This window comes from Solea solea, chromosome 8 (assembly GCF_958295425.1).
Source record: "Solea solea chromosome 8, fSolSol10.1, whole genome shotgun sequence".
In the NCBI taxonomy this organism is placed as follows: Eukaryota; Metazoa; Chordata; class Actinopteri; order Pleuronectiformes; family Soleidae; genus Solea; species Solea solea.
This window is the reverse complement of record NC_081141.1, coordinates 10,803,153-10,825,772: the sequence shown is the minus strand read 5'-3', so window position 1 is coordinate 10,825,772 and position 22,620 is coordinate 10,803,153. Positions and strand designations below refer to the sequence as shown.

Here is a 22,620-nt window from a genome sequence, read left to right as displayed (position 1 = left end):
TCCTCTGGTCAACTCCTTTGGCGTTCGCCTACCAGAAATGTTGCAGGTCTTAATGTGGTAGTAAGTTTTTACCTTAAAATGTAAAACACATGCTCCAACTGGTGTGACTAGTCTGGGGTACAAGATGGCTGCCTCTGTAAAGCAAGACCCCTTGACTAAAGTACTTTAGACATTTATTTGAAGTGGGAAACTCTACAACATTGGACAACAATGGGACAAGGGTTTTTTTTTTTTTTTTTTTTCAAGAAGAGCTTAAAGAAAGCCTAACAGTCTGCAGACAAGACCAAATAAAGAGCGGGAAACTGCAATAAGAAAAAATGGAAAGGTACGTTGCATTCAAAATAATTCAAAAGCAAAGCAAGCCCTCTTGAAACTGAAACACCTGTATTTATGTAGGGATTTGAGCAGTAGCTTTAGTGTTGAGTAAGATGTCTGAATTCTTGTCTGTTCTCAGGACAACAAATACTGTACTATGTTATTCTTGGTGAAAGCCAATCGTGTTTGACACATTCATGGTTTCACTTTCTATTTGTAATATTTACATCTAAATAAATATTTAAGCGTGGACTTGATGGAGGCACCGTATGCCGCCACCAGGTGGCAGGCAAGTAACCAACACTAACTCATGTTTTCATTTTGCTCTAATTTTACAAAAATTGAAAGCTTTTCTGTTTTAAATCAGAAACGAGGCGTTTTATACGGTAGTCAATTTCTGCCAATACACTCTCCAAAATGCTACACTAGATTATTGATATTGCATTAAATATACGAAAGTAGCAGTCACAAGACGCTGTTTGCCAATCAAATACACGTGATGCTAATTAAACAGTAACTGTCGCATCTATTTAATAGAAAACAAGAAAATTAATTACATAGCTTGAACAAAACAATTATCACAGTCATGTTCACGTAGAACATTCCAATTAGAAAAATTGTTATATTGTATTATTTCGAGATTGTGTACGATTACGCAACACAAACTGACTTTCAACTCCGTGGTCGATTTAATCTGTAATCTCATTGGCCGACAAGGCCGTCTGTCAAAGCATCAACCAATCATTGAACAGCAACTGTTGAGAGGGTCATGTCTTTCTATGCGCGTGCGCCGTTTAATGTTTTGATTTCAGGCTGCAGCAACATGTCTGCCTCCTTGGTGAGGGCGACTGTCCGAGCGGTCAACAAAAGAAAGATATTATCTACAAGAGCCGCACTCACACTGGTAAATATGAACAATTGCTTGCAAAGTCGCGTGGAAACACCACGCTTCAATCTGACGTGTTTTAATCCAGGAAGTATGTCGTGAATACCAGCTGCCATCAGAAACAGTTACGTGATCGGTCGTTAGCTAAGCTAGCTAGTTGAAGCATCGATGACTTTAACGAAGTGTCACAGAATATAGTGCAAACACTACATTTTGTTTGTGATGGCTTACGTTCGCACTAGGGTAGTTTTTTGAGGATGACATTGATCAATTTACTCGTTATTTTCCAGTTCTTATTTCCATGATGTCATTACTTTGAGGCTGGTTGCGTGACGGTGTTAGCCACTGACATATGTATAAACGTCAGTTGGACGAGAGGCTATGACCGAAAACACGTCGTAAGAAAACGTTTTCAAATCAGTCGATATCGGTAACTGTTTATCCCAGCTAGGGTTGCAACTAACAATTATTTCATAATTGATTAATATGTTGATTATTGTCTTGAATTGTTTGGTCCATACAATTTCAGAAAATGTTGAAAAAATATTTATCAGTTGATGATGATGATGGTGATGTTCTCAAATGTTTTGTCTTGTCCATAAATCAAAATTATTCAGATTTTTTCGTTGTTAAATGTAGCAAACCAGAAAATATTCAAACATCAGAGAACATCTTTTAACTCTTAAAAACCGATTAATTAATTATCAAAAATAGTTCAAGATAGTTGATCGATTAATTGTTTCAGCCCGAGCATAAACTAAACACCACTACAAATGTCGTCACAGAGTGTGGCGTCAATTATAGTTTTGAAATATAAAAGTCTTAGGCGTTACATTAATTATATCGTTAAAGATAAGCTACAGCTTACTTTAATTTATTTCATCATTATTTATTTTCATATGGATTGGTTTATAAACCATGAAATGGTAAAGATTGCAACAGACCAGTCGGTGCAGTATCACACTTTATAGGCGGGATGGTGTTAGTTGCTGTGTCAAGATAATGCGTGAGCATGGTGGTGTGAGCTGATAAGAGGAGGAGCTGGATGAAGTCAATAACTGTGACGACCCTCAGCAAGGAGGCTTCTGCAAATTATTCCACATGTTTTATTGTAATCTATTGTGGGCAGGGACAGTTGTGATAATTATAAATGTTACCAAGTGCTACAATAAAGTACAAATAATAAATATTAAATGCAAAATATTTGCTCAGGGCTCCAGGTAAAATGTTATTCACTAGTAGCACTGCTTGTCTTTCTAAAAACACACAACTTAAATCAATCAAGCAGACACATACACGTGAGTGCATTTGGCTTTAAAGGATTAGCACCATGTGGCTAATGTAGCCACTTGTCTGAGTCTCCCAAATGACTCCACAAGAAAAACACAGCCCAAAACACTGTGCCATTCTATCTACTCATCCACAGCAGGTTTATGAGTTTTCCCCAAGGGCCAAAAACATGTGGGGATAAACTGACACATCCGCAAACACGGAAAAATAAACATCCTCTCACGATATGTAAATCTGCAAGGCTTCTTGCTTTAGCTAGGTTCCATTAAACACACAGGCATGCAGTGTTTGTGTTCTCTCCTGCTGAGGATGTTGAGGGCAATTCTTAGGCCCTCTTCAAACCTGGTATTATTATTCCAATTATTATCATCATTATTTTGGTTATTATTATTATTATTATTGTTATTATTATTACTATTATTGTTGTTATTGTTATTATCAATTTATGCCCTGAGAGATCCAGTCGCATACATCTAGTACGAATGTTTGCACCTGTGGATGCTTCACCTGTGACCACATGTGATCAGATCTGTTGTCCTCCACCCTGTATTCAAATACACAAATTACATGAGTTTGCAAGAACAAAGATGAGTCTGTTGCCAATGTGTTTGTGTGTTTTGTTAGAGGTGAGCTGATACGATTGCTGTCAGTTTAGTCAGTCAGGGATAATGTTCAGTACATAGACTTTTTGCACTTTGTTCTCTATGTAGCGAATAAATAGGGAAATCTTGCACTTACTTTTTGCAGACGTTTTGTTTTCTTCAGACAGACATATATTGTAATGTATCATTGTATGATTGTCTTGCAATACGTTGTTTATCACAGAAGCATTGTATCGTGATATTGTTGTTAACGTGGACGATGGACCATGCATGGTATCGTGAGGTACCTTGTGATTCCCACTCCTAGTATTGGAGCTTAGAAGTAAATAACAATGTGAAACTGCAGCAGGACAGAGGACAACAGCTGTGAAAGTGGGTTCTAAGTCGTCCTGTGGATGTTCAGGTTGGATTGGAAGCATTCCGACTTAAACATACGGCTGTGTGCATGTGATCAAATCACTCAGGGTGGATGTCTGAATGGGGTCTTTAAAGATGTTATAATGTTATTGGCAAAAATGACAATCACTTTCAAGCATTTTTTATGTTTATTAATTTATTTGCAACTAACTACATTATTACAGTTACAGTTCTTAATTTTGACCAAGTCCACTGTTTTTATTTATTTATTATAGTTTATTATCCCACTTACATGTCTATAGAATCTAGTTAAGTATTAATCCAGTGTCTCATTTCTAATGTCTCTTCTATAGACTCCAGCAGCTGTGACCAAAATCAGGGTTTTGTTGCAGGAAGAACCAGAATATGTAAGTAAACATTTTATTTACAAATATTATACCATCAAATGCTCAGTGAATCTTGACCTGATGTTGAGTGGCACCAGAATGCTGTTTTCTTTTAACTGTTAAAGTTTCAACACGTATGATTGTTTTCCTTCAAAGTAATCCATCCTCCTCTGCACTGGGCGGGTACAAGATAAATTTCATCATTATTCAAAGATCTTATCAAGGTGTTTTTTTAGGTAACGGTTCATATAAAACTGTTACCTAAATCACTTTTGGATCACTGATTTGTCTTTCAGTAACGCAGTTCATGAAGTAAAACATTAGGTGCTATAAGGAAAATCCAATGGTTTGTTTTAAGGATATTACACAGGATTTTAGCTTTGGGCCTTCTCCACCTTTGAAACTGAAACTGTTTCAACAGCTCAGATTTTTCTGCACGTATTAACTCTCTTTAATATTGATCTCCAACGTTTCACTCCATCTTTGAGTGTGGAAAGATGTCAGACACATCACACACAGTAATTATCTCGGTCTGGTACTTTATAGATTGGTTTGAAGGTTGGAGTGAGAACGCGGGGCTGTAATGGACTGACCTACACACTGGACTACACCAAGGAGAGAGACAAATCAGACGAGGAGGTGTTGCAGGACGGTAAGTGACATTTTACTGCCATAGTAAAGAAGGAAGGAAGTATAAATACAGTTTTTATAAGAGTGATTCACAGCATCAGCAGGTTGGTGTAAAAGAACTTAGTGATTTGTGTAAAATATAAATTAAAGGTAACCGAAGAAATCAAGGAGGACAAAATACTAATTTCTTTAAACATAGTTATTGGATTAATGGTTCAGCACTACACTAAGAAATGTCCCTGATGAAGCACAACCTCCTCTTCAAATTGAAGTTATAAAACTATACATTTTTCATTTTTTAGTTGGAGAAAATTACTTTTCCTCCATAAATACATTATAATTAATATTATATAATATAACCCGGTTCATGGGGGAGGCTGTCATTTTCTGAAATGTCTGCTGAAGTAAAAAAAAAAAAAAAAAATAAAAAAATTATGCAACTGCAAGGTTTAAAGTTTAACATTTGAATATTTTAAACACACTGTCTTCTGCGATGTGTCATCAAACCTGGATCACTGTGGCTGGGTTCTCATGTCAACGTAAAGATTGTGCTGTGACTCCTGCAGGTGTGAGGGTGTTCATAGAGAAGAAGGCCCAGCTCACGCTCCTGGGAACAGAGATGGACTTTGTGGAGACGAAGCTGTCCAGCGAGTTTGTCTTCAACAATCCCAACATCAAAGGAACATGCGGCTGCGGAGAGAGCTTCAACATCTGAGCATCTCGGGCGCTTCCTGCCCGCGCTCTGCCCCTCCCCCATTTCAAGAACCTTGTCCCATCTGTTGAGACTGAGACACTGAATGGTGACGAGGAAGCTGGGTATGAGGAGATCTTTGAGATGTGATTGTGCCTCCCGTTCCACCACTTCTGTTCCTGGAGAACGTTGGCGTAGACGATATATTAAGGCCCAAGTGTGACGTCTTTTTACACTTTGAAGGTTTCAACATCACTGTCAGAACCATGATTTATTTTAGCTTTATAAATGTGATGTCAACTGCTTTAAAGTAATCTGGGTTCAGCATTTAAAACAATCTTTAGAGGGACCCTTGAAGCAGTTTTTTTTTTTTTATTTAGTCACTGTCTTGACATGCGCACAATATTTTCATTTAGTTAAATCTATGATTTGTATGCAGGTGGTACTTGTACAATAGCCTAAGAGCTACACTGAAACATTGATCAGGTTTGTTTTGACAAGAGATGCTATTAAAGCAACACTGTGCAACTTTTTTTAAAATCTTAAACTCACAGCTTGAAAATAATTTGAATGGTTCACAGACTTGTCACAGGGAAAATGGAGCCTACGTCACTCTGCACCTGAACCTCCATTCTTACACTTGGTTCAGTTTTGAACAAGAGAAAGTTCCAGAATCGGGCCAAGCATGTAGAGTAATGCTCAATTTTTTTTAGATGCGTTCACAACAAACTCATGCCACATGACGCAAATATAGTCATTGGATTATTTGTGTTTCGTGATGCGAGTAAACACAACCTGCAAATACTCACCTGGGTCTAATGGCTTAACTCAACAGATGTTCAGAGGTTACTAGGCTTACCAACCTCACTTTCTTACTTTTGCTTACCCTCCCTTGCTCATGTTACATACCTACAGCACGAATATATTTGTCTTCCACGTCTGACACAATTCTGGGACATCACAACACAAATTTCTCGTCTTTGCGTGAAAAATGTGTGCCATGTCTGTTGAACGCGCCATCAGAACTCATCAAAAATCCACGGCAACAAAGTTGCACAGTGCTGCTTTAAATATTCTGCTTGGATAAAGTTGGAATCTGTCCACTTGAATCCACATCAGCTGTCGGATGAACAGCTTGATAATAACCACTGGTGTAGGACAGTGTCAAAGTAGAGGAGTTTGAGAGTGTCGTAACTGCCTTTTCAGTTTGTATAGTCTTTGAAATGCTAATGTTGTTATTTAACTCTGTGTGTATGTAAAGAATTGAAATCTACATTGAACTGCATAAACAAACACACAAAGCAGTAGAAACCTACGCACAAAAAAAACACGCGTATCCCTCGCATAATATATGAGGATCCTTTGATCGAAAGCCAGGAACTTGTGTTTTATGTATATTGTTCACTTTTCAGATTGAAAACTGTGCAATATATCTGTACATATGAAATAATAAAAGGATAAATCCAGTATAATTAAATTGTGTTGCTGCTGTTTTATTTTCTGTTCGACTGTTGGAATTCTTGGCAAATCTTCGCTACGTGAGGCAGGTGAGCCGTCATCACTCCCGTCTTGGCTGAGGGATGTGTAGGGTTTGTTGAAGGTATCTTACATTACATGGGGCCTTGTTTGCCTGGCTCTTTTGGGCTCTTTTATGGTCATGGAGGGTTGTAAGGACTTAACTGTATTGACAACAGCTGTTTGCAGTGTCTGGAAATGACACTGATGAGCAGTAAGGGTGGAAAACACCAGAGAATTAAATAAATTGTGGAGCTACAGAGGTGGTAAATCTGCATCAAACTATACAACACAAAAAAGCAATAGTGCTTTGATTGACAAAAAGCCATGGGACCTTATTAAAAATGTGTTGAATATTCACATAGAATACATTTCTGAAACCATTAGCAACAGAGAACAAAAACATGTGTATATATATATATATACACGTATATATATATATTTTTTTATATCTATATATATATATATATATATATCAATACATTTTTGAATCTGTATCTAATCATTAAATTAAATTAAACAGAAATATTGTAACACTACATAAAGAGACTAAATTGGTGTGTTTTCTCCATTTGTTTGGGTATCATTTTCAGCAACAAGCGCATTTGACATTTGACCATTTAGACACACTTGTGTTGACGTCTTAGTGAGGACACATCATTGACATAATGCATTCCATATAGCCCGTTACCCTTTGTTGGACCTCACTTGTAAATACAAGAATGAAGAAGCCTAAATGCACAACAGCTGTGCTCCACTGTGATGTATTTTCTGTGATCATAAAACAAAATGACATCTTTATCTGAAGAAGGCAATATTTAAATTTGGGATATGAAATATAAAACACAGCACTGTTCGTGTGTCTTGCAGTGGAGCGTGTGCGCAGTGCAGGATGTAATGATGGCTTATGAAAATGGAAATGTTGGGAGATCATGGTGTACTGTCACCACGACAGCACACCAGCTGCCTCCATGATTCAACCAGATTCACTTTATTCATCATTATAATACACTGAACGTTAGTTTAAATTCCCCCCTATTTTAGCCATGCCAGACCTTTATTTCTTGAACATGAGACCCAGCTGTATATATAAGAGGCCCAAGTGATTTATATACAGTATATGTATATCAAAGCTTTGTGTTATATGTCTATCCATGGACTCTTTCCCTAGTGTAAATAAAACATGTATAATCCATAAGTAACAGCTTAAAATGAATGAACATAACAAACACATTTTCACTGTGATTGTTTGTAGACAACAAATGGAGCCTCAGCTGAGGACATTGTCTTTTTTTCACAGCAATTTCACAGGGCACCCAGTCCCAGGTAATTACAGGCTGGTGACGACGATGATGGTGAGGATGACGACGATGATGGTGAGGATGATGACGATGATGGTGAGGATGATGGAGGTTTTCTTTAAAAGCTTCTTCTTCCTTAAATGTCAGCGCCTTGTCAACCACATAAAAGCGTACAAAAAAATTACTACTACTTTTCCTCTTAACAGCCCCCAAACACACACACACACATAAGCACAAGCTCGATGTTATGATAGTCCAACTGTGCTTTCATCTCAGACCTGCCGAGAACAGAAGAGGAGTCTATTGCTTTGGACAGCAGAGAGAGACACACTGCTGAACACAGGTGAGACAAAATTGTTATATTTATATAAAGATGCTTATTGAATGTGATTATGTGTTGAACTTATTCTAAGGAGAATCCAACCATCAGATACTTTCCTTCAGTCTTGTGGATGCTGTGGCAGCAAACACTGTGAAGGAGGCGATGGTGGAGTCCTCAGATAATCCCAGTCCAGGGTGTGGGTCTGTATGCAACGAGTCCGCAGCCTCAGAGGGACGGGGGCCGCCTGTGTTGGTCGACGCCTGGCTGGTGCCCACCTTCTTTGGCCTCATCATGCTGGTCGGCCTGGTGGGAAACTCGCTGGTCATCCATGTGGTCACCAAACATCAGCAGATGAAGACTGTCACCAACTTTTTCATAGGTAACGTTTACGGAACACAACGGGGAACAGAAAGGAAACATTGAAAATGTAACACATCAGACTGGGCTTTATTTTGCTCCCTGATTTACTGTACAGGTAACCCAGTAATGTTGTTTATAGATAAAGTTGTTTGTAAATGTTTGTTACTGACAACAATGCTTATTTGCTGTATTGTTGCTCCATTCCTTATATTTTAAACCTCAGCAACTGCCAGTGTTTTGGTGCAGATACAGATTTGTATTATATATATATATAATATACAATAAATATATTGTATTTTTGAATGAATCCACATGTTTTTAAACTTTTCTCTCCTGTAGTAAACCTGGCCACGACTGACATCTTGTTTCTGGTGTGCTGTGTGCCCTTCACTGCCACACTGTACCCACTTCCCAGCTGGATCTTTGGAGAGTTCATGTGCCGACTAGTGAACTACCTTCAGCAGGTGAGAAACACTTCACTTACTTCAAGTACTGTATATATACTATCATATATATACAGTAAGTGAATAGACATGGGATTGTTGGGAAAACTATAGAGCTGGTACACACATAAAGCTAAGGTTGTCAGTTTCTTTTAAATGTGTTTGTTGAAATCTAATGTTTTTCAAGGTGTAGCCTTTTTTGTCTTACAGACCCAAATTTTAACATGATGTGAATACAGTCGGGATAATTATGTCTGTTTGGAATCTTTGAATATGAGTTCAATTATTCTCTCCATTTTACCAGCTACTGTATTTAATCACCAACCACTGAGTTTTATCTCAATGTGATCAACGAATACCTGCTCAGCATTATGTGATACATTGTTAAATAGTTTAAAAACTAGTATTTTTGACTGATCGACAGGAAGATGAATTTATTATAACTCAGCAATTCTTAGAAAGAAATGTAGGGCAGTAAACATAATAATACCCTATTAAATCTACTGGAAAATATGCCTATAACATCTGATGAGGTAGCTGTAGTGGAACACACACACACACACAGATACTCCACTGTGTGGACCAGTCATAATGTCCTCATAAAGATAGGTTTGTTTGATCAACACAGACACATACACACACACACACTCGACATTCATGACTTGAGGGGACATTGCATTGACTTACATTCATTTCCTGGAGAACTACTCTAACTAATTACTACTGGCCTAACCCTAAACCTCACCACATGGGGGCTTGCTTTTTGTCCCCACAAGGAAGACAATCCCCCATAATGTGACTGTGTAAACAGGTTTAGGTCCCCACAACATTAGTAATACCTGGACACACGCACGCACACACACACACCACTGATTATACAGGCGTGCATGATAAAACCCATGATGGTAAAAATCCATGTTGACAAAAACAGTATACTGTCGTCTTACAGTTGTGACTTACTTTATACCTTTGTACATAATTATAAAAAAATGCTGTCAGATGAAAAACCACTTGTGTAAGTCAGAAACGTCAGTGGTTAATGTGATTTAGTAAAACTCCTGTTTGTACACAAACATCCAACTAATTATTGTTTTTTACTGAAAAGCATGAATTATATTATATATATGTTATTGTGTGTGTGTGTTTGTTTCAGGTGACTGCTCAGGCCACATGCATCACTCTATCAGCGATGAGCGTTGACCGCTGCTATGTGACGGTCTATCCTCTGCAGTCACTGCGGCACCGCACCCCCCGCATGGCTCTGGCCATCTCTGTCTCTATTTGGATAGGTATCAATAAAAAGAAAAACTACACACACACACACACACACACACACACATTTATACAAGCACTGATAATGAAGTAGAGGCAACGTTCTTGCCTGTACAACTTGTGTTTACCTTTTACTAAGAAACAATCCATCAAAACATTCTTTTAGCAACTGCATAATCTTACATAACATAATCTACTGTTTATGTTTTATAAAAAAATACGCCGCTTGACACAGAAATTGAAGACATTTTCATTGGTTTTCACTAATATCTCATTTTGCAGTGGTTTCTTTTGCATTTTAAAGCGAAGGTTGTCAGTTTCTTTTCAATGTGTTTGTTGAAATACAATGTTTTTCAAAGTGTAGCCTGATATTGCTGGATTTTTCCTGATTTACAGATCTAAACTTTAACATTATGTGAACACAGTCGGGATAAATATGTCTGCGAGTTCAATTCTTCCCTCCATATTAAATCACCAACCACCAAGTTTTAGCTCAATGTGATCAACGAATACCTGTCAGTCACAGAAACATGACCTTATATTACATCTGCAATGATTTTTAAAATAGTAACTATCAGTATTTATTTTGATTGGCGTTAACTAAGATTAAAGCAGCACTGTTAGAATTCCCCTGAACATATTTCAGACTCGCAGGCACATTGATTGTATGCACTGTCAGCTTTAGACACTGGATATTTTTCAGTTCCTGGATGGCAGTGAGTCAGAATGGTGCTTGAGGTGCTAATAACTAGCCTCAAGCTAAACAGGAAACTGCATAATACTAAGCAGTTGAAAGGGGGCTCAGAGTATATGGGCACACCTACAGTTGTCAGAATACAGAGCTATTAAACAGCATCCTCTCTCCTCTCCAGGCTCCCTGCTGCTGTCCATTCCTGTGGCCGTGTACCAGCGCCTGGAGGCAGGATACTGGTTTGGTCCTCAGACGTACTGCACTGAGATCTTCCCCTCGGCCCACCTCCAGAGAACCTTCATCATCTACAGCTTCTTGGCCGTCTACCTGCTGCCCCTGCTCACCATCACTGCCTGTTACGCCTTCATGCTCAAGCGCATGGGCCAACCCAGCGTCAACCCTATCGACAGCAGCTACCAAGTAAGAAAGCTTTCTTTTCAGGCATTATTTTCTCGATTTTTGAAGCCACAGAGAACAGAAGGTGTGTGCTTCCCTCCTCACTCCATCTCCAGGCTCAGACTGAGCGAGCAGTCGCAGTGCGGGCCCGAGTCTCTCGCATGGTGGTGGTGATGGTGGCCCTGTTCCTCATCTGCTGGGGCCCCATCCAGGTCTGCATCTTGCTGCAGGCGTTTGGTCTCCGCAGTTACGTGCTGTACAAGGTGAATTACTTTTCATGATGCACACTTATTTTCTCATCATGCTGAAAGTAAACGTCCTTTCCCCCCAGATTTGTTTGTTTTTTCATGCATTTATTTACACGTTAATAATATTGTTCAAACATTTATCCAGCTTTCACATCACCAATGAAATTTTGCTAACCAGAGTGTGTTTTGTTGACAACATAACAGGACATTCTTCAAATCTGTTGTGATAGAGTGGATTGTGGGTTCAATCCTTGGCTCCTCTAGTGAAGGGTTTTCTGAATCCTGGTCCTGAAGACCCACTGCATGTTTTAGATGTTACCCTGCTCCAACACACCTGGTGCTAATGATCAGCTCATCAGCAAGCACTGCAAAAGCCTGATGACAATCAATTCATTTGAATCAGGTGTGTTGGAGAAAGGAAACACGCAGGGCAGTGGGTCCCTGGGGCCCAGGGTTGACAAACCCTGCACATGCTGATGTAGAAGCCTGAATATGAAAAACGAGGGTGCATCGAAATCCACCTCCAAATGATTCACAGTTTTGTGTCATTTAAACTGGTGACAAAGGCCAGTTAAATGACTTCAACTTACTGCCAACAATGCGAACCAGACTCTGACTCTGACAGTACAGAGATTTGACGGCCTGTAGCAGGAGAAAAACACATTTTTAGCATTTAGCAGCAATGTAGGAGTTGTTGTTTTTCTTGGATGGTGATACAACACATACATGTTCAGTGCAAAAGCAACGAAATGCATGACAAAAATGTCTGGTTTGGTCATTTGGATTTAAAATGACATTTGGAAAACTGTATGAACACAACTTACAGCTTAATGAAATTCAGTTTTTTCAATTCTGACACTAACTTCTTCTCCATAGTTAAAGCACCTAAGGCTCATGGGGTCTCCTAAAGATGAACAAAACCTTTCCATTTCTCACAAATAAATCAAAAATAATTTAAGTTGGTATAAATACTGGTTCATAACTCTGCAAATGGGCAGAGTTAATAAAAAAAAATGGTGAAACAGGTTCAGTGTGATCTGGATAGATATTTGGTCAGATACAATTGTGGTGCGATGGTTAAACTAAGAAGCAGCCTCCCTCACAAACACAGCCTGTGGTCTGTGCTATGCATGTTACTGTATATTCAACTCTCTGACATCACTGTGTATCTGCGAGCAGTTGAACCATCACTCGATGATGCATTTCCAATTCTGCCTCACAACCAAACGCCCCTTCAAATCTATTCTTTGATACATCTCTCTCTCTTCTTTTTCAAGAAAATCAAAATCTGTCGTCTGCTTGTCTCAATTATCCACAGCTGAAGATCTGGGGTCATTGCATGTCTTACTCCAACTCCTCTGTCAACCCCCTGGTTTATGCCTTCATGGGCAACAATTTCAGAAAGGCCTTCAGACACGCCTTCCCCGCCATATTTCTGTGGCGCACCAGGAGCAGAGTCCGAGTGGGCAACGTGGACACAGAGGAAGGGCGGGAGATTGATCGACAGTCTCCCAGAGCAGACGCAGAGATGCACTTTCTTTCATCTGGGTCCTAAAGGCCACTTTGAACATTTGGATACTGTACATGCATCATTTATTTATAGTTTGTTCTGGACATGAGAGCAGACCACCCACAGTGCTATACTGTAAAGACACAGGCACACACAAACACAAGAATATGTTTTTTCTGTAGTCATTGGTACATTTAAAACATGCAGGACAGTGGGTCATGAGGACCAGGATTGAGAAACCACGTCCTAATCATCAGGATTGAGCAGGCTTTAGTTGCATGCAGATAAGAAGTCCATGTAAAGTGCATAGGAGGTGGTATCAGCATTTTAATTGATCTGCATTCATATGGAGATAGCTCTTAATAGAGCTTAGCCAAATACTAGTGGTGTGGGGAAAAATCCAGTCATCTTCACTTCTGAGCACAAACAGAAGAAGTTAATCTTAGCCTGAATATCTGTCTTCATGGGAAGCCCTACAATAATTCACCAGTATATAACTAATTGTTAGATATTTAACCCCAACCCTGAAACTAAGTCTTGAACCTAAAACCAAGCGTTCATCTATCCTTAAGTGATCAGCCATTCATGTTAGGACACTGCATTAATTAACCCATTCATTTGGACTGCCTGACTGAAATATATACCTAACCTTAACTATAACCAATTAATGCCTAACTTCACATCTTACCCCTTTGGTCTCCATTAGGACTACTGGTACACGTACACACACACATACACACACATGCACACACACAAAACCAAACCGATGGGATGGATCTTGTGATTTTCACAAGCTACTGAAACACAATTATCTTGGTCACATGTTTCCTAGCTTAGCTGGACTCACGCTGTCGTCAAAATGTTGGAGCTTGTTGATTTATTTATTGGTTTATTTCTACAAATGATCATGTTTTATTTCAGTCAGAGCTCCGGCTCATCACAGTTAACCTGGATTTATATTCTTAAAAAAACAACTATAACCAAAAACAACACAATTCATTTTCCTTTATTTAACCAGCTAAAAAGACAAAAACAGCAAAACGAGCAAAATAATACAATATCATTTTAAATCAAAGAAAATATCAAAGGCAACAAATACGTCATTTAAAATGAAATTCAACAGCTAAAATTAACAGTATAAAGGGAATGTAATCACTAAGTAAGCTTTGATGTAAGCTTTTGACATGAGAAAACTCCTCCTTCCTTTATCTGTATCCAAAAAGCTGTACTTTGTTTTAAAGTGGCCAAACTGGATGGTATTGAATTACTGCTGAGAAAAATACAAGTGACTACTTGCTGTACATGTGCACACACAGCCAAAGGCCACGAGAACTGCATATTTCCTACAGCACATGTTAGATAATGTAATGAGAGTGTAACAGATCAAAGTCAGACGCTTTATTTGAACAGTTTTTCCTTTTTCTTATGTTTGAAATGAAAAACATTAAAGTTCTCCAGAGACACAAGACTGGAGCCAATCATTTCACATCTAAAACAACATTCACCAATGACAATTGTTTAATAAGCTGACATAAGACACCAGCCAATGGGATGGCACGTTGAGCTTTGATTTCTCCGTGATGCTTTCAGGTGATGACAAAGAAAATTGTACGTTAGAGTATGTGCACTAAAAGGAGTCCTTTACAGAGGTGCCCATGCCAAGATATAGTTTAAGATTGTCTACAATTACACTGCTACTCCTGCTGATCAGATGGAAACGTAAAATCAAATCTTATTAAACCTTAAATCTTATACATCGCATACTTCACTAAGCACAGACTGTACATTTACGAGCAGCACTTGAACGCAACACGTGCAGTTAACAAACTCTCAGCGTCGTGTCATCGGTGAAGCAGGAACAGACACCGGTGCTGCAGCAGAGACAGCAGCTGAGGCTGAGACTGACACTGAGGAGAAGTTCACCAACCTTACGTATCATCACTATCATCATCATCATCTTCATCGTTCAGCAGCTGCACGAACACAGGACAGCGGTGACAACATGGAGCAGAAGCGAACTATCCACTTTGGAGCTGGACCTGCAAAACTGCCTCAGTCCGTAAGTCTGGACCTTTGTGTAACATTGATAATATCGCTAAATGTGAGTCTGTGGACAGACGAACACAGAGTACACGGCTGCACATCTGCACGTCTCTCTGCTGCAGATGATTTACTGAACGGATGCTTCAGTGTCTCAGCTCCAGCCTCGTTTATCTCTGTGATTAAAGCAACATTAAAAAAACGACGTGTTTTCTTTTAGTGTCGCGTGAATCTGACCACAGAGAGAAACTGAGGAGTGTGTGTGTGTGCGTGTGTGTGTGTGCGTGCTGTGGCCGCTGCAGCTCAGGCTGAAAACAATCCGGTGAGTTGCATCAGCCTCATTCATTCATGCGTGAAAAAAAAGCTATTTCTTTGTGCCAGACCGGCAGCAGCGCATGTGACCACTAGGTGGCAGAAAAACCCAAGATTAATATAAATCAACGTAAATTTACATAAATCATAATCAACATAAATCATCTATCTATCTATCTATCTATCTATCTATCTATCTATCTATCTATCTATCTATCTATCTATCAAGATAAGATCATTCTTTATTAGTCCCACTATGGGGGAAATTTACAGTATTTTATGCATGTTTTTGTCCTATTTTATTTTATATAATTGGTGTCATTTGTTTCTATGTGCAGAAGTTTATTCCATCAAAAATACAAATGTGTATAATATAAATATAGAGGCATAAAGATGCAAATGTGGAGAATTATATGAATTGTATGGAACAAATAAAAGATTGAAAAGTGGTTTAAAAAGCAAACCTGTCTGTGGCCGCTTGTAGAAATAGAGATACAGGAGTTGTATATTTTTGTTTTCACAAAGAAATATTTAAATGTATGTTGTTGTTGCTGATATTTGAGTTTAGGCCATTCATGTTGTTTGGCTCCTTTGTCACTGAGGCTTCCATGTGTAATCCAGTGGAAAAAGATGAAATTCTGAGGTTATTTTTGTGTGATCATGCAGAGGACAATTTTTTGTTTTGTCTAATAGTGACATCACATAACCACACAGCAGCTCCTCCCTTTTTTCCCTCTGTGACTGCTGGTGTTTTTGTATAAAAGGTGAACATGTGTCATGTTGCAGGTGCTGTTGCAAGCACAGAAGGAGCTGCTCGACTACAGCGGCATGGGCATCAGTGTTCTTGGTGAGTTGAAAGATACAGATTATTGTAAAACAAATGTATTGTTCGTTCTAATTACACACGTCTAGGGCTGCAACTAACGATTATTTGATGATTGACTGAATGCTGTTCTCAAAGGTCCCCAAACCAAAATGATTCAGTTTTAATTATTTATTTGTTAGAGCAAAGAAACCAGAAAAGATTCAAATTTAAGAAGCTGGAAAATCAGAAAACTTGTTTTAATAATGGAAAAAACATCAATGTAGTTGACCATTCATTTAGTAATTGATTAATTGAGTAATTGTTTCAGCCCTACATGCATCCAGTGACCAGTTTATTTGGCACACTTATCTTAAACTGTTGAATTCTTATACAATGTAGCTGCAATACAAGTGTTCAACATTGGAGGATGATGACGACATTTGTGTATATCGTTACCCAAACAAGGGTTTCTATTAAGCTTACGTTCACTAAAGGTCTAATGTGTAAGAATTAGTGACATCTAGTGGTGAGACTGCAGATTGGATAACAAAGAAATCATTAAAAGTTGATAATTTTGTGGACAAAACAAGACATTTGAGAACATCATCATTTTCAGGTTTGACGAACACCGATCAACATTTTTTAAGGTTTTTTGATATTTTATGAACCAAACGATTAATCGAGAAAATAATCGACAGATTCATTGATTATGAAAATAATCGTTAGTTGCAGCTTTAGTTAAAAGCTTGTTCTAAGTCTACAAACCAAGCAACTTTTATCTTAAAGTGATTATATACATATATATATGTATATGTATATGAATAAACTGTGTGAGTATGGGCTATGTGTGTTAAATGACCAAAATATTAAGACGAAAATGTCTTTTTATTTTACTCCAGAGATGGGTCACCGATCATCAAACTTTGACAATATCATGGACAAATCAGTGAGTCTCCTGCGAGAGTTGTTGTAAGTAACATTTTATTTCCCTTTCCCTTTCATTGTACTTCTCAAAATTGTTATTATGTTTTTTTTTTTTTTACTAGTTTGGTGTTCATATAATATAAAATGGGAAAACGTCATATCCAGAATTACAAAGGATTGATTATTGACAAGTAAACAATGGGATTGATACTATAGTTCCAAGTTACTCGTCAACATCATCAGTTTCTCCTCAAAACTCGTCCACATTTCAGTTCATTGAAGACAGAAGTTTTAAGGTTGGGCTGAGCCGAGGTGTTTCACTACTTCAACAAAAAACATAGTTTAATTGAACCTGCAACTCTTCATGCAGCGGCTTATTATTTTACCATGAATTCAGTTCTACCACTGGGGGGGGCGCTGGTGTAAATCCCCACCGTCCATACGCAAATCTATACCCCTTGCTCACACCTATGGTCAATTTAGTATGTCCAGTTAGTCAAATTCCCAGATCTGCATGTTTTTGGACTGTGGGAGGAAACCCAACGCATGTAAACTCCAGGCAAATTCAATCAAACACAAGCTGCCGTAATGATGAGGGAATGACTCGTATAATGTAGTGCAATGGCAGCCACTGTTGTGAGGAGTAATATAGAGAACATAAAGTGTACAATTCAGAAGCTAAATAACAATACAAATGCAAACTGTGACATCGTCAAGAAATCATGCAAACTATAAAAAATATGTTAAGACATATTCTGATATCCAGATGTTTTACATTCATATTTTTATTAAAGGGTTTTGTATTTCAATTATTCACTCATCGCTAACTAACAGAGTTAGAAAGGGACTTTTTTACATTTACTTCACCAGAGAGTTACATTTACAAATGTGTGAGTTGGTTTTTGTGTGTGTTGATATTTAAACCGTGTCTCTGTTCAGTGTGAATGGGTTAGACACTGTGAGTTGATGTAAACACCGTGGCCTTCGTCTTCCCAGGAACATCCCAGCCAACTACAAGGTGCTGTTTCTGCAGGGTGGTGGTTCCGGACAGTTCAGCGCCGTTCCTCTCAACCTGATCGGCCTTAAAGAAGACAAGTGTGCCGATTACCTGGTGACCGGCACGTGGTCTGCAAAAGCGGCCAAAGAAGCCGAGAAATACGGCAAAGTCAACATTGTCCACCCGAAGCTGGACAGTTACACAAGTAAGTGTGTGTGTGTGCATGAGGGGAGGCGTGTTACTAAGAAATTATTCCTGATAAAACAAAACTTCAAATTCAACCTATGCACTGTAGGGCTGAATAATTCATTGTTTTAAATGGAAATCACAAATTGAAGTAGCAAATCGTAAAGGCTGTAATTTAATTGTCCTGTATTTTAATTGTTTGTTCTGTGCTTATTCAGTTGCACATAATTGAGTACAATAGTTATTATTTTGTTAGTTTCTTATGAAAATACAGGAAATATTGGACTGAAACTTGACTTGGAATTTTTTTTACATTGCAATCTAACTTTAATAGCAATATTTATCAGAACATTTGCAATTAGATATTTTACCCAAATTGTTCAACCGTCATTTACTTTCAGCTAATCCCAAAAATTGTTTTTAGCACTAATGAGTGGGTCATTGTCATTCTTGCTGTGGTAGGATACACACACACACACACACACACGCACACACACGCACACACACACACACACACACACACGCACACACACGCACACAAACTTGTTTTGATATCTCACTGAGGACACACCATAGACATAATGCATTCCCTTGCCCCTTACCCTAACCTTAACCATCACAACTAAGTGCCTAACCTTAACCTTTAACCTTATCCTAACCTAAACCCAATTCTAACCCTAATCCTAAAACCAGGGTTTAACCCTGAAAAAGCCCTTTAAAGTTGTGGGGTGCAGACAAAATGTCCCCACAAGGTCAAAATGTCCTCAGAAAGATAGGTTTATACGTTTTTTTAGACCTCACACACACACACACACACACACTCTACACAGTCTGCACGGCTTTGAATTCAGACTATTATGTAACAGACAATTGGAGCCAACTGTCAGTGAAAGACTGGTATGTGGGCGGCCTTTTCCACTCTTGTTTATCAGGTTTTTTTTAGTTTTTTTTTAATGGCACGTGTTTGGAAACTTAAATTTCATTCGTTATTTGTGTAAGAAGTGGATTCATACAATATGCTCTCACTTCTCCAGGCTTAATATTACATGTGAGATTGAACTGAAACTCAAGCTGTGATTGTGAGGATTGTGATTCAGAGACTTGGGTCTATGAAGCCTGTGAGCTCCATAACTAGAGAACTTGGTACACGTAAAACTCTTTACTTTGGCTGAACTGTGTTCCTCTTGCTTTACACTCCCTGTGGTTGTTCTTTGTCCAGAAATCCCTGACCCCAGCAGCTGGACTCTGAACCCTTCGGCCTCCTACGTGTACTACTGCTGCAATGAGACGGTCCACGGAGTTGAATACAACTTCACACCTGAAACCAGCGGCGTGGTGCTCGTCAGCGACATGTCCTCCAACTTCCTGTCCCGACCTGTGGACGTGTCCAAGGTGAGGGCAGGAGTTATTATTAATGTCAAAGTCACAAATGATTTATAACCGGTAGAATATAAAGGACAAAGTAATTGGAATTCCATCCACCTTCTACTGCTTTATCATCCACACGGGGGGTCACAGGGGGAGCTGGTGCCAGCTCACATAGGGTGAAAGGCGAGGTACACCTTGGACAGGTCGCCAGTCCATCACAGGGCCACATAGAGACAAAAAAACACTCACTCTCACACTCATACCTCAATGGTCAATTTAGATTTCCCATATTGCCTAATCCCATCAACATTGAAATTGTACTAACAAAAATATAGTTATATATTGTAAAAAAGAGAAAAACCTTAAAACCAAAGAGTAAGACAAATAAAGACTTGATCGTAGCATGAATAGCATGCTCACGTGCCATACTTTTGCATGTTAACATCAAATAGTTCCTTCAATAACAAACGCACTGAAACGTGCTAAGATTATCATTAGAGAAGAAAATTAAACTCCAGTTACTTCTTGAGCCTGAAATGTCACACAGTAGCTGCTTGTCCCCAAACAAATCACTTGCATGGCTATAGATAAAGTAGTGTCATTTGTGTGTGATGTGTCCTTTTGTGTTGTTGTGTGCAGTTTGGGCTGATTTACGCCGGTGCTCAGAAGAATATAGGCTGTGCCGGGGTAACCGTGGTCATCGTACGAGAGGACTTGTTAGGCCACGCTCTAAAAGAGTGTCCTGTCATCCTGGACTACAAGGTGCAGGCGGACATGAACTCGCTCTACAACACGCCACCATGTTTCAGGTACAGAACCGTCACAAGCTGCGTTTCTGTTTCTGCACTATACAACAAATGAGATCTAATGTGTTTTTATAAAAGCAAGATTTCACCTTTGGACAAAGAGAAAAGGCTAGAAGTGAATTTCTGTCTTTATGTGTAGCAAATGTCCACCCACAGTGATCATCATCCATTGGTTTGTGATCTGACATTTTGAAGCCTTAAGTTTAGTTTATTATGTTGGTCAGTGCAATAAAACCAATATATTTGGAAGAGTCCGACTGGACCTGAGTTGAAAGCTCCACCTACATCTGCAACCTTGCACCTCCAATACGAAATGGACATCATGCTGTATTGATGACAACCTGAAAATTAGTGGTGGAGACATAATCTCATAAAAATGTAAAATCTTTACTGATATTATTAAATCAAGTTATTCAAGATAACTTTTTATACAGTGCAGTATATGATATAGTACACAGGCTGTTCACTATAGCCTATTTTGTGTGTTGATGTGTTTGTTTCTTTACCTCAGTATCTACATAATGTCTCTTGTGCTGGAGTGGATCAAGAGCAACGGTGGCAGCGCAGCCATGGAAACACTCAACAAGCAGAAGTCCTCCATGATTTATGACATCATCAACGCCTCTAATGGTTTCTATGTGTGAGTATCCAAGAATAAGGACTACCCTCACCAGCAAATGTTACAACAAATAAAAGTCTGAAATCTGCCGGGAATGCTCGGTCAGTTTCAGTCGGTATGAAGTCATGACGTGAAATTAAAAGTGGAACTATTGTCCCTGCAGGTGTCCTGTGGAGGAGGCTTGTCGAAGCCGCATGAATGCACCATTCCGTGTGGGGAAGAAAGGAGGAGATGATGCCTTGGAAAAGGAGTTTCTGAACGGAGCATCTGAACGTGGAATGATTTCACTGAAGGGACACAGGTTAGTTTGTCAGACACGCCTCCTCCTCTAGTTGTCCCATTAATGCCTTCACAGATAACAAGGGAAAGACTGTGTCCAGAATCTTTTCTTTAAACATTGAAGTTCATTCAAAATCAACTGGATGCACATGGCATTCTGCTAATGGCTCACTTACGTCCACATTTAAAGGCTTCAAACCTGACAATTTGTCTCCCCCTGCAGGTCAGTCGGAGGAATACGTGCATCTCTGTACAATGCTGTAACTCTGGAGGACACTGAGAGCCTGGCGGTCTATATGAAAGAGTTTCTCAAACAGCACCAATGAAACAGGCCTTGTGTCACATGGTGGCATCGTCACTACAGTAATGGTATAAAAAGTTGACCTGTTGTTGAAATCCATGTTGGATCTGTAAGATGCACCTTTTAGATGCCTGTTTTGTAACACCTCTTAATTCTTCTTGATACAATTTAACCACTACAGTTACTGTCAGTAATGTGTTCATGACACCTGCAATGAATTCATTGACTAATACTGTGTTGACATGCTGATCCTACTTTTTGTTAATTGTTCAAAATATGTTTACATTTCAGTAAATCTAACTTGGCAATACTCGCATGTTGCAGTGTACTTTTGTGTTTTTAAGAATGGTCAATTAATTCATTGTCTCATCTTTTAAATGTAACAAAAATAAGGACAAAGGTCAGCTGTCATTTCCAAGGACACATGACATATCTGAGACACTGGAACCATCAAATAACTGGGTCTCCTACTTGATAAATCACTTGCATGAATCACTGATTATCATTTCATTTAATTGTGAGCAACTTATTGGTTAAGTCTGTCTGTCATAGTCAAAACTAAGCAATAGGTGTTCCACATGTATATGCATATATTGTACATGTATATGCATATGATGTAAGAAGTACATGTGCAGTATTACAGCAGATAAAATAGGAATAAATGAGTGCACAAAGAGGTGTATGCACATAGGGGGGAGGGGGGTCAGATGGGAGTGATTGATGCATCACGATCCAATTATTTCATTCGGGCCGTTCAATATGATTGGA

At 38.8% G+C, this 22,620-nt stretch overlaps 3 protein-coding genes across 3 annotated transcripts; all 3 read left to right on the top strand.

The window, feature by feature from the left end:
• The first annotated feature begins 1,064 nt into the window (after positions 1–1,064).
• isca1 (iron-sulfur cluster assembly 1) lies at positions 1,065–6,634 on the top strand. Its single transcript, XM_058637320.1, has 4 exons — positions 1,065–1,219; positions 3,804–3,857; positions 4,383–4,488; positions 5,033–6,634. Exons 1-4 carry the CDS (start codon positions 1,085–1,087, stop codon positions 5,179–5,181), a joined length of 444 nt encoding a protein of 147 aa, XP_058493303.1. The 5' UTR covers positions 1,065–1,084; the 3' UTR covers positions 5,182–6,634.
• A 1,823-nt stretch (positions 6,635–8,457) lies between these two features.
• On the top strand, positions 8,458–13,350 carry kiss1rb (KISS1 receptor b). The gene is made up of 6 exons (XM_058636520.1): positions 8,458–8,674; positions 8,995–9,119; positions 10,252–10,387; positions 11,243–11,481; positions 11,568–11,720; positions 13,024–13,350. Exons 1-6 carry the CDS (start codon positions 8,458–8,460, stop codon positions 13,258–13,260), a joined length of 1,107 nt encoding a protein of 368 aa, XP_058492503.1. The 3' UTR covers positions 13,261–13,350.
• A 1,695-nt stretch (positions 13,351–15,045) lies between these two features.
• On the top strand, positions 15,046–22,162 carry psat1 (phosphoserine aminotransferase 1). The gene is made up of 9 exons (XM_058635150.1): positions 15,046–15,274; positions 16,354–16,414; positions 17,272–17,341; positions 18,293–18,498; positions 19,699–19,871; positions 20,487–20,656; positions 21,165–21,293; positions 21,436–21,573; positions 21,775–22,162. The coding sequence occupies exons 1-9, from the start codon at positions 15,218–15,220 to the stop codon at positions 21,875–21,877; spliced, it is 1,107 nt and encodes a 368-aa protein (XP_058491133.1). The 5' UTR covers positions 15,046–15,217; the 3' UTR covers positions 21,878–22,162.
• The last annotated feature ends 458 nt before the right edge of the window (positions 22,163–22,620 follow it).

What these genes read in the sequence shown, in the direction of transcription:
- isca1 (XM_058637320.1), top strand. Translation starts at nt 1,085, where the DNA reads ATGTCTTTCTATGCGCGTGCGCCGTTTAATGTTTTGATTTCAGGCTGC. An exon ending in TGCAGGAAGAACCAGAATAT is followed by an intron (nt 3,858 to 4,382) that starts GTAAGTAAACAT and finishes GGTACTTTATAG; the next exon opens with ATTGGTTTGAAGGTTGGAGT. An exon ending in CGAGGAGGTGTTGCAGGACG is followed by an intron (nt 4,489 to 5,032) that starts GTAAGTGACATT and finishes TGACTCCTGCAG; the next exon opens with GTGTGAGGGTGTTCATAGAG.
- kiss1rb (XM_058636520.1), top strand. Translation starts at nt 8,458, where the DNA reads ATGGTGGAGTCCTCAGATAATCCCAGTCCAGGGTGTGGGTCTGTATGC. An exon ending in TAGTGAACTACCTTCAGCAG is followed by an intron (nt 9,120 to 10,251) that starts GTGAGAAACACT and finishes TGTTTGTTTCAG; the next exon opens with GTGACTGCTCAGGCCACATG. An exon ending in GCAGTTACGTGCTGTACAAG is followed by an intron (nt 11,721 to 13,023) that starts GTGAATTACTTT and finishes AATTATCCACAG; the next exon opens with CTGAAGATCTGGGGTCATTG.
- psat1 (XM_058635150.1), top strand. Translation starts at nt 15,218, where the DNA reads ATGGAGCAGAAGCGAACTATCCACTTTGGAGCTGGACCTGCAAAACTG. An exon ending in CATGGGCATCAGTGTTCTTG is followed by an intron (nt 16,415 to 17,271) that starts GTGAGTTGAAAG and finishes ATTTTACTCCAG; the next exon opens with AGATGGGTCACCGATCATCA. An exon ending in GCCTCTAATGGTTTCTATGT is followed by an intron (nt 21,294 to 21,435) that starts GTGAGTATCCAA and finishes TTGTCCCTGCAG; the next exon opens with GTGTCCTGTGGAGGAGGCTT.